The following is a 12,642-nucleotide window of genomic DNA, read 5'->3' as shown; positions in this document are numbered from 1 at the left end:
GACCAACTTCCTCCTTGACCACATAATTTCAGAAGCCACTCATTTGTTTGAGTGTGTTAAGATGCTCGGCCACTGCATAATCACTGTGTTTCGGTTCTCTTTCCCAACTTTCCATCATTTCCTTCCATGTTTCTCATTGTTGCGACACTCTGTACTGCCTCCCACTTGACATTCCCAAGTGAATTCTAGACTGATTTCTGGAAAGTTGGGGATGGAATTTGATTATGAAGGTGTAAGGGATTTTGTTACACGTGTATTTAAATAATCAGAGAAAGAAAACATGGAATAGATGGGTGGTTTTCTTTAATTCAAGCCTGCCAAGTCCATCCATCCTGACAGAATAACAGTTCGACTACAAAGGGAAGAAATATATCACTCACCCTCATGATTCTTGGGAAACAGGAGAATATCTGCTTCTTGGACAGAACCCGTGAGATTCAATATAGATACTCTAGCTTCAGAAAGCCAGAGTTGAAGGATGGCGTTGGTAATAGGAGTTCCAGTCGGTGTAACACCCAGGAACTTCAAGGGAGAAATGGGAATGAAACTGTTGTTTCCCAGATGATGATACTGTGGTTTCAGAGTGTTAAATACGTGAGCATGAAATCCCTGAGCTTTGATGCGTTAGAGGCAAGCCCTGAAGGACACTGAATGGTGCAGAAGAGACAGTAGATAGCATGTGTGAATATCAACTTTCAACAAAGACAGACCTGAATTCCTCATCCCGTGTTGGCGTTCATTAACTGATTATCCCCAGCAAGTTATTTTCCATACATAAGCTCCAGCTCGGCATATAAACATTGGAGATATTTAAAATCTACTCCACGGGGTGTTTACTTGTTTGTTTTAAGAATTAGAAGAACTCATGTGTATGAATGGAACTTATTAAAGGCTCAGTAAATGGTAGCTTTCTTAGGTGGTGGCCAAGACACATCTGCTTGCTGAGCTGAATTAATAAAATGTTTATTAAACACCAACTCTGACCCAGACACTTTGCATCATCAGACATTGTCTACTTTGTTTTTATACCCTCATAATGCTTATGGTCGATATGTCTTGTCTTTTGTCCATTTTGTTTTCATTTCCAAGCTACCATAAGAGAAGAGACTTTGTCTTATGTGAACATATCCCCAATGTCTAGAAGAATGAATAAATGCAACAAATATTCACTGTGGGTCTATTTGTACCAGATACTATTCTAGGTCTTTGGGATGTATCAGTGTTCAAATCAGCCAAAATCTCTGCACTGGAGGAACTTACATTTTGGAGGAGTGAAGGTACTTAATAACTAAAAATTTGCAATAAACAATTTTTTTAAAAAAACCTGTGGGTAGAAAATTTCCCTGAAGAACAGAGGAAATTTAGAACTACCTCTTCCATAGGTGGTGTGATATTGCTGTAAGTTACCATCACAGATACTGCATTTTGCAAGGTCACCAAGCCTTTTTATAGCTTTTATGAGAGTGACATGGGCGCTTGCGGTCCAAAAGAATGTCTGGCTCCTTAGAGGAGATGGGTTTCATAGTGACGTGGCTGAGGAATCTTAGTCCCTCACCCATCATCAGTTCCCACCCTAGAAGACAGCACAGGAGCCAGCGTGGGACCCAGGAGGTTAAGCCAACTTGCTCTGCCCAGTAGGTGTGTGTGTGTGCTGCCCTGCTAGGTCTCCTCTCCTCGCAGGCTGTGTGCTTCCTGCATCAAGGAAGCTGCCAGCATTCACAATTGGAACATAAACAGGCCAGCAGGTTCTGATTAATCCAAATTGGAACTATTCAAACAGTCACAAAAAGAGATCTTTTCCCCTGAAGGAATTTACATGTGAAGAGAGACTAAGATGGGAAATAAACATTTCTATAATGATTAAAGTTAATTGGCTTGAAAGGATGCCTCTGAAAGAAATGCTTTCTGGTTTTAGTTCCAATCTATTTCGGGACAAGCCTGTTTTTCATAAGATTGGTAACTGCAAACAGATACTGCCCTTTCATTGGAAACAGATGGGCCAGGACATAATTAAAGAAGTATGCACTGGCATCTCAAATAACTGCTTTCAATTACAGCATTTCAAGAGTATTAAGGGGAAATATTTTAAACAAGACCACTGCAAAAATAGATTTTGTCATTAACTTTGAAATAATATTTGACTTAAGGCTGAAATTTCCATGTGCCAGGTCTGGATCTCACAGGCCGATGCTGATTGGTGCAAGAGAAATTGAATCATTATGGCCCCATATCCTGGGGGGGGGGGGGGGGGAGGGGGGAGGAAGGGAAGGGTTGTTGGGGGGAAATCATCTTTTTTTTTTTATGCAGAGGAAAAAACCATATTTTTTCCCTGGTAATTTTTATTTTGCACTTTAATTTCAGTTAGATTTCACAACCTTGGGGAGCTTTCACAGTGAAACCATTTCGATGTTAAATCCAAGGTTGTCCAGCACTAATGTGTCTGAGTGTGTGTATAGGCAGTGAGTACAGGCCCACCTCCCACCATGAAGGGTGCTTATATTCCCTGTAGCTCATATTGTACACATTCATGTGGAGATCTCAATGTAAATCCCCAAATTAGATAATGTGAAAAGTCAGCAGATCGCCTGGGCTGGCACATTTGTAAGTGGTGGTCGGCATTGTACTTTTTCTCAGTAGATCATTTTAATGGAGATCATAATAATTAAAGATAGTTGTATTGTGTTGTCTTATGTAACATATTGGAATGATACTTATTTCTCTCAATAAATATTTATTTCTTGAGCATCTAGCACATGGCACACTGTACCAAGAGATAAAAAATGTTGAACAAAGACAGCTGCTTGCTTGCCCCCTAGAGCTTATGACCCAATGGTCAGTAGAGACAAGTAAACAATTACAATACAGGATGGTAAATGCTATGGTGGCATAGAAATACTGAATGGGGTACTTTACCCAAGAAGTGGCTTCTTCCCATTACCTTAAACTTGGTTTTAGAAACAGAAGAGTAAAGCAACTGCACATATAGCACCTTAGCAACTCAAACAAATATACTTTTTTGATGGACTAATGGTTCCTAATGATAATAGTAGCAATCAGGCTGATACAGTATAATTTATTGATCACTCATGGGCATTAATGATGAATAAGTATGCATAAATTTACTTTTGATTATTTGTACACGTGCATGTGTGCGCACACAGAGAGAGACGTACACACACAAAAACACAGAGAACACGCCTGAGCCATACTACTTCTGACTCACCAGAGTTGCATGGGCTTTGAGCTCTGTCCAGTGGTGTGAGCTATGCCTACACTCACTCACCTGCCTTTATATTTATGGTCTTCATTCTTAAGATGGCTGGACATAGGGTCCAGTACAAGTCAAAAGTAAAATATTAACCAGTCCCCACATCTATTTCCTCATTGTATGGGTAGTGAGTGGAGTGTTGCAATTGAACTTTTAGACTATTTTTAAATGTTTTTGGAGTAATTAAGCCCTTAAAAGGCTTAATAATTTCTTTTAAGGTTATATTCAATATTCAAATTCTACCAATAATTAGCTTTTCCTCACTTTGGATATTCTTGTATGTGGGGTTGGTTGGGTTGGGGTGGGGTGTATATCCTTTATTACTTCTGGGGAGTGATTTTAGGCAGTACCACAAATGTTAATGCCACTTGTTTAAGAAAACATTATATAGAATTTTAGTAAATTCTACTAAAAGACTAAAATTAAAAGTTTCTGGATGCAAGGTCTGTGTTTCAGAATCTGGATAATTAGTCAAATGTTCAATTTACAGCTCTCTTCTCCAAACCACTCCCAGCATCATATAATAGCTTCCAAATTTCTTCTTGCCAAACTCTCTTCCTCTCAAAACATTGGATTTATATCCTGTGCTTACTTAAGGTTGTGAATGCTGGCACTTTGAATCATAGAATTTCTCTGCATTTTGGAAATCTAGCCTCCTATGCCTGTGGGGACTAAACACTAATAGTCTCAAGGCACCTGCACTGAAAATGCATAATTGATTGTTGTCAGTGAACAATTTAAATCTATACCTAGGTCAATATTATTTGTCCTATCAGTCCTCTCCTATTGATCTCAGAGAAATCCACTTCCGCTGTACAGGGTTCAAACTTGAGGTTATGACTAGATACCCAAGTGGAAATGTCCTATCATAACACTTGGACTTGCCTGAAGATTTACATCTAGAAAATAAAATAATTAATAAATAATAATAATGATAGCAACAGCTAGAATATTTGCTGAACTAAAGATCAAGAGGCACTGTGCTGAGTGCTTTTCTTGCTTTATCTCATTTAAACCCCATAGTCCGTGCGGTAGTAATGATTATTAACCCCAGAGATACTAAGCCTCTTGCAGTTACGTAGCTGACATGGGATTTGACCTCTGGTCTTTCAGATGCCTCGCTTTTCACTACTTTGCACACAGAAGTGTTAGTTGAAAGCATTGATTTAGGATAGTTTCTGAAAAGATTAGGACATCTTTTCCACAGTAGTCTTAGTCTGCCTTTCTCCCTTTCCCTTGATAGAACTCCAAAACTACGTAACAGCTTCTGAATGTAGCAATGGCCCCTTTCCTATCAACACACTCTCATTTTCCAGTTCAAGGGTCACCTCAATGAAGCCTTCAAGTGGGGATGGGTTTATGAAAGCAAGACAGAAAAATAGAATTTGTTGCAGAGCACTTCATAAGGTGACAGGCATAACTATTGTGGCCCCACCCAAATGAGGTACTCACCTCTACTGAGTTTTATCAGAAACCTTAATTTTAAAAATAAATCTCAGATGTTTAACTTGATATTTTCTTCTTTCTGAAAATAATAACATATTCCCGAGAGATCACCCACGGCGAAGGAGAGTAAATCAGTCTTAGTCATACTAAAGACATGAAGAAAGTTTACTTGAATAGTTTTCATGTGGCAAACTGTCTAGGACCCACTAATGAGACAAGTCATACAACTTAGAAAAAAAGAAAAGAAAAATGGAAAAAACCCTTTTTAAGACTATGAGAAAAGCATTACTTTATGCTATTTAGAGAAGCCTGGGATTTTTTTTTCCCCTTTGGTAAATGCCACAAAGGAGATATTTCTCATGAAAAGTTAACTGAGAGACAGGCCATAGCATGGTGAAGGATGGCCTCTGGGAATAGAATGAGAGCTTGGAGTCAGGACCAGTAATTATGAGACACCAAGGAAAAAAGCAGAGGTTGCATAGACGTAAAATATTCCCAAAACCATCATAGATGTGGAATGAAGGGAAGAAAGAGAGTAAATCCTTTAAATAAAAGTAGTTCTCACCATACCAAACCCAAGAGTATTCACATCTGGTGTAGCGGAAAGTATTCTAGACTTGGACATACCCTTGAACATACATTGAAATTGGGATACACACTTAAAACTGTGCCGGACAGAAAGAGCTGGGATTTGAATCTTGAACCTACACTTATAATGCGAATGACTCAGAACAATGTACTAGAGCTTTAAATTCATTATTTACAAAATGAAAGTCATAAAATAACATGTGGGAGTGCCTCGCTTATATAATAAGTATTGGAAATAGATACGTTGAATTTACATCATATAACCTGTTCCTCACAACAGGCAAGAGAGCTGCCTATTAGGGCTCACAGAACTTGAAGAATGATGCTCAGATCTCAGATTTCTCAAGATCATTCACTTGATGAGCATGGTTATAGCTCTGTCACAGAACTGAAAATACATTATGCAAATTCACTAAGTGTCTAAATAAACATAGCCACTTGTTTGGAATACTGGTAGCACTGTGGCAGGCATGTGGTGCCGGGGAGAATGGGAGTTAAGTGGCTGGAGTAGAAAATAGAAGAACATTTGATGGACACTACTTCTCTCAATCAAGTTTAGGTTTCAGATAGATGTGGCTGAGTGACACCATGAACAGAACACAAACATTGGGCTCAGACTTGCTTTCCAACCTTGACTTTGTTGGTGTGCTATGGGCATAGCCTTTCAAAGCCTCATATTCCCCATCCATAGAATGGGAACAAAAATACTTGCATGCTGCGCCATTTCAGGATTACAGATGATTTATGCAAAATGTCTCACAGTTAGTAGACATATGATACATAGCAGCCATCGTCACATACAGGCCACAGCTCTTCCATAGCACACACTGAGCCTCATGCATTCTTCTTTCTGTTCAGCACAATGCCTGTCATATATGAGGTATAATAAATCTTATTGAATGGATGGATAACCAAAAAAGTTTGTTCAATGTTCTCGCCTTCTGCATTAATTGCCATCAGATGGAGCTTTTTCCTCATTTAAGAGTGTTTTTTTTCCTCCCCAAAAAAACAACGGAGCACCACCTTTAACTTCAGAGCATATCTGCAAGACAGAGAACTACAATAGACATAAATTGGCTGTCTGGAGTGCTTGCCGATGAATGGTACATTCAGATCCCACCTAGACATTGGTTATACCTCTGGTTTGGACTCAGTCCTATAGTCATTTCCCAGCGCCATCGTGTCTGACAAGTCACTTTAGGAAAGTTAGTTACCTCTTTGAACTTAATTTCCTCATTCATAAATAATGACCTTAACGGTTGATGTGAAGATTAAATGAGACAGCATATGAAGAGTGCCAGACATATAATAGGCAGGGTGAGATTTGAACCGAGTATATGACACCAAAGCTCAGGCTCCTTATATTACATTTAATTTCCAAAGGATTTTAAACTCCTCAAAGAAAGCCATATCTTATTCAGAACCAGTTTGCATATACCTTGGTACCCAGCATATGCAGGGCAAAGGATAGTATGTAATAAATACTTGGGGAATCTGAATTGCTTCCAACTGTTAGCCATACTGTAAATGAATCAAGAACACTCTCCAGGAAAATGTGACTTCAGATACAAGTAACCATATTTAATTTCCCAAACAAGGAATACCAAAGAAACTCTCTCCCCTCTTAATACTATTAGACTGGATTTTTGGAAAAAAAAAATAGACATTATATCTCTTCATTTTAATAAGGCTTTAGGCAAGCTAAACACTTAAGGTGCTTTTAGATGCAAGTAACAGAAAACCCACATCAAACAGACTTCAAGAGTATGTACATTTAGTGTATCGGCTTACCTGCTTGGAAGTGTGTATCAGAATTAGTTGATCCAGCAGTTCAATAAAGTGATCAAGGGTCCAGGTTTGTTCTGTCTCTATCCTATATAATAAAAGCCCAATATGCTAAGTGTCTGGACATCTGGTTGTCCGTTCAACCAATCAAAGCACAATATGCTAATGATATGCTAAGGCCGCTCAACCACTCGCTATGACATGCACTGACCACCAGGGGCAGACGCTCCAACCAGTAGGTTAGCTTGCTGCTGGGGTCTGGCAGATCGGGACTGAGTGAGACAAGCCAGACACACGCTGGAGCCCTCCTGTGGTCCCTCCCTGGCTGGCCAACCTCCTGCATCCCTCCCCGGCCCTGATCATATACTGGTGGAGTCCCTCAGCCTGGCAATCTGGGCTGAGGGACCCTCCTCCCTCCCCCCCAAGTTCATGAATTTTGTGCACCAGGCCTCTAGTGTTCTGATAACAGTATGAGCTTCATCATGGATGTAAATTGTCCACCAGTAGAAAATATGTGACATGCTTTCTCATTCACTTCTGGAAATAAAGAAATGAAACAGAGCATGCCATTTCCAAGCACTGAACATAGTGGTTCTCTTCCTAATGTTTCCACTCCTGAGAGCCTTGGATTAGGGGTTCTGGCAAGTGATAAGGTATTATGACTGGAGTTAGGGTCCTCAAACATTGCTTCTACATAGGGATGGAGTGGGGAAAGAATGATAGGATTCAGTTACCATGTCCTCAGCAAAGATTATTATTTCCGTGGAAAGATGTAGAAGTTTGGTCTAGATAATAATTGGGTTGATTAGTAGCTGATTACATAGTTGCATGGTTAACAAACTAGAGAGAGAGAAGTGACTTATTATATGGTCCAGGAATCTTCCCTTTCTTTACCCAGCCAGCCCAGGTTGGGATAGATAGTTTCTCTCCCCTGTTTCTAGGTAAAAATGTATTATTTCACACACATACAGTCTATTAATTACATATTTCTATGACTATCTTCCACTCAACCATGAGGTGGTTGTTGAAAGCAGGAGCTGTGTCTTAACCATTTTTCTAGCCTCAGCACATAGCCCAGAACCTGACACATCTTAAGGAGCTCCATTTTCAAATCTTAGTTAAGAAGCAAACAATGTGTAAAGTTTTAGGAAGGGAGACTTTAGTTCCTCATATGTGTGAAAAGAAAACGTCTTAACAATATATATATTACATAAATGACTAACAGTCATCAATAAGTTAAATATAAAGAAGATGGGTTGTGGATTGAGATACCTTTAAGGTCCCTTTGTTCCTGGAATTCACCGATTTTCTGAATTTGCTGATGGTGGTCACAGTGTACACTCCACCATGGTGGCCCAGATGGCTTGAATGTAGAAATCAGGACATTTCTGGGTGGTGGAAGGTGCTGGAGTCAACTGTTTGACTCATGAAAATTGGAAACTTCTTTCCAGGGCCATAATTTCAACAAAGGGAGCACATTCCATTCTCCGTGCCAGCTGTGAAGACTGTCCTTGGTGATTGTGATCTGGTATGGACTTGGCATTCTCTGTCTGCTTACAGGCAAAATGCCAGGACAAGAAACATAACTGAAGGAAGCTCATGAGCCCATACAATACCAGGGATGGGCAGGAATTTCTTAACAGATTGAGCAATCTTTAGTTAAAATCATTTTTGAGAAAGAGAATAAACAAAAACAGAAGTCAACATGGCAGAAAGTAAATGTTTACTTATTGATGGGTACGGTGCAGGCCCTCCAGTTGGGGGATAATGAATACATGGAGACAAGTTTCTGGCCTACAGTAGAGTTTAGAGTTTAGTTGGATATTTCCAAAACACAGACATGTGCATACACACACACACACACACACACACACACACACACACACACACCTTGATAAATGTACAAAACATCTAAGACAAGGAGGTTACCAGACAATAGGACCTCCAGGAGTATACTACCTACAGCATAATCTTCCACTTATCTTCCTAATCTGTTCTAACCTCTCAGTTTGCTTTCCACCCTGACACACTCTCCACCCTATTAAAACCGACTTTCTTTAGCTCTGACTTCCCTAAATATTCCTTGTGAACTTAGCTTGCTGTCTGTCCAAGTCTTATTTTTAACACCATATTATTGGTACAAAAGTTATATGTCACTCTTAATCCCACCACTCAAGTAGAACCCCTGTTAGCATAAGGGCACATCTTCTCTTATTTGTTTTCTATATGTATTCTTTCCTTTAACAAATTTACAGGGTTTTCACATGCTGTTTCTACAACACTGCTTATTATGTAAGTGCATAGAAAAATACTGGGAAGAATACAGTATACAAGATTGTTAAATGTGGTTTTTCTCTAGGGATGGAAGGGTGTTGGGATTTTTATTTTAGTCTATGCACTTCTATGTTGATGTTATTGTTTTGAGCCACAAAAAATACTTAGGTAAATTAGTAAACTTTCTAAAAGGAGAAAATAAAATCTCTACTCCCTGTGCAGTTATCCACAAAAAGTACCTGTTCTTTCACTCTGACTCATGGCAGAAGTCCTCATCCTTAGGGGCATGGCAAGAAATGAAAGTATTCAATCTTGATCCTAAAACAGAGACTGGTCCATGAGCTGTGAGTGGAGCAGCCTTTCACTGGTTTTCATTTTTCTTCTTTTCACCTACTGCACCCCAACAGTTTGCACTTGTTCAGTGAACAAAACTATATCGCACTTACTTCTTCTCTCCAACAGGTGGCACTATTGTTTTACAAATGGCTTCGGAAGCACAGCCCTAAGGTTTTGTTTTTGTTGGAATCCCACCTATTGTTCATAGAATGGGGGACCATCAGGAGCACCAGTATTCTTCTTTCGGAAGCACTTTGTGTTTGGGAAGACGTCACTACCTGATGAGTCATTTTAATTACAGAAGTTACTAAAACATAAGAAATAGCTCTGGATGAGCTGAGAAGGAGTTCTCTGCTTTCTTTATTTTTGTGAGTGTCCAGTTTAACCATAACTCATAGCTCTTCGAGTTACACATTAATTCACTAAAACAGGAATGGAAACAATGACATTTACAAACTGTGAGTTGCCAACTTACTATGCAAATCTAGAAAAGGAAGGTGCTACAAAAGAAAAGCAAGACTCTATGTTTATTGGCCAAGATTTTGGCAATCTAATTAGTAGAATATAAAAAATAAACAAATCCTATTAGTAATAATCTAGATAAGATGATTTATGTTGGGTACTAACAGTTAAAAATAAAAACGAATATTTGGCTAGAGTTTCCTGCTGGCTAGACACTGTTCTAAGCATTTCTTTGATCCTCACAGCAATCCTGCGGGGTAGGTACTGCTATTATCCTCATTTCATTGATGAGGAAACTGAGACCTAGAGGATTTAAGTAGCCAGGACATGGCAGGCAACTGACTTCACTTACAAGAACAGCTGATACTAAGTACTTGCCATCTGCCATGTAAGCATGCATGTCCTCTGCATGCATTATATTAATTTTCATGCTAACAATTTGAATTCAGTATTAGCCATTATCTTTATATTGCTTTTATTTTCCATAGGAGTTTAATTGCCTTTCTTAATGAAATGCAAATGCATTTATCTCTTTACTCTTTGAAAATAAGCACAAAGATTTTCACAGATATGGTTTTATTAATTTAACTTCAAATGTGACTGAGCTCCAGACACTGGTAATTTACTAAATACCATGAGAGTGTGTCTTTCTGCATTTTAGTAGAAATTAAAAATATATATTTTAACTCTTTATTGCTTCCTCTTCAAAAGAAAAAACACACAACACTCTTTTTAGCTGTGGGAAGAGTGGCCAAATGCCTAATTAGAATTACTGAAATTTTATCTATTTTGTTTCACTAATATACTACAAAGCCTTCATATATGTACATATATATGTCGAAAAAGCTAATCTTTTTGTATCCTTCAAGAAACACCACTACCACCAAAAATACATAAATGTCAACAACTACTAACCTTTCATATATATATATGGAACAGGGAGTAGGGGTTGAGGGGAAACAGCAAAAAAAATAACTGAGATAAATTTGGGCATGGTTTCATTTCTCATCACGGTGTACATCAGCAAGAACATGTAAATATAATGGTCTTATTTAGAAGTTTACCAAAAAACCCCCACAAAAAACAAACACCAAAAACAAAAAATAAAAAACCACACCTCGTTTTCTGAACTTACGAGTATTTTTTTTTTATTGTCGAGGAATATTCTAGTTAATCTAATATTCCAGTTAATACTTGCCACGGATACTTATTAACTCAGTACAGCTGAGTTTCAAGAGCCTAATTAGGCATCTGGTTACTTTCCATGCAGGCTGAAAAGATATTACTTTTAAAGGGAAGTGACTAAGTGTTATAAATATACGTTTTAAATTTCTACTAAAGTACTGGTAGGAATATCACTGGTACGCCTTATTGTAAATTAGACCTATAATATATTGCTAGAATTCTGTAGTTTATTTGTCTGAAATTAAATGAATACCTGAATGTTTACCCAAACCTCAAATTAGGGTTCAGAGTAAAATTTTTCTTGTGATTTCCATGCTTATTTTCAAATGTTTGAGAGACAACAATGCTTTTATAATCATTTTTTAAAAATAAAGGAGAAAAACCTTTGATATAATTTTAGATTCATGCAAGGAAAAATCCACAGCTTATTTTCTTCTCAATTATTTATTGTGCTTTTGGGATATACATAAATATATTTACATACATATGTATATATACATATATACACATGTGTATATGCATATATACGTATACACACATGTATATACATACACATATACACATGTGTATATATACACATGTATCTGAGCATTTTTAAGTACTTATCTAAGCATATATATGTGTTCATATATATACATATATACACATATATGTATATACGTATACATATATAGATATGGGTACTCAGAAAAATAAAGTTATTTACACACACACACACAGCAAAAACAACAACAAAATGAGCTCCTAAGGAAAATAACCACGTTCTGGTTACCTCACTGTCCAGCGAATAACATTAACTCTTTTTTTTTTTTTGAATAACATTAACTCTTAATTTAACACCTGTTTTGAGTAAACTATTATGTAGAAGGCACTGTAGTTTTGATTCCTTCATTTCTACCACATTCCCTTCCATCTCCTCCCTTCCCCTCCCCTCTCTTCTTCTCCCCTGTCCTCTCATTCCCTTTTTATATCTACCTTTCCTTCCTTCCTTCCTTCCTTCCTTCCTTCCTTCCTTCCTTCCTTCCTTCCTTCCTTCCTTCCTTCCTTCCTTCCTTCCTTCCTTCTGTTTCTTTCCCCTGGCTTATCTCAAATCCCCAGATCTTGCCTCTCTTCCAATAAAGATACATGCACATTTCTCCTGTACACCACCAGCATCTGAAAGACCAGGCTGCCCTCACTTTCCATCTCCTGTACTCTCCCTTTCCAAACCCATTCATTCTTAACCTTCTTCAACCTGAATTTTGTTGTTACCTCTCAAAGGAATTTCACCTGGCAAAACTATTGATAAACTCCTAACT

The 12,642-nt window shown here is 38.1% G+C and overlaps 1 protein-coding gene across 1 annotated transcript in view; it reads right to left on the bottom strand.

Moving 5' to 3' along the window:
• The window catches only part of MROH9 (maestro heat like repeat family member 9), a gene marked incomplete at both ends in the record, with an annotated part of 76,937 nt that extends 70,456 nt beyond the window's left edge, over positions 1–6,481 (bottom strand). Inside the window, one exon of the mRNA XM_079762047.1 lies at positions 6,440–6,481. Coding sequence (XP_079618173.1) covers positions 6,440–6,481 — 42 coding nt within the window. The remainder of the gene's footprint in view (positions 1–6,439) is intronic.
• Between the last annotated feature and the right edge of the window lie 6,161 nt (positions 6,482–12,642).

This window comes from Cnephaeus nilssonii (assembly GCF_951640355.1).
Source record: "Cnephaeus nilssonii genome assembly, chromosome: 21".
Classification (NCBI taxonomy): Eukaryota; Metazoa; Chordata; class Mammalia; order Chiroptera; family Vespertilionidae; genus Cnephaeus; species Cnephaeus nilssonii.
This window is presented reverse-complemented; position numbering and strand designations above follow the sequence as displayed.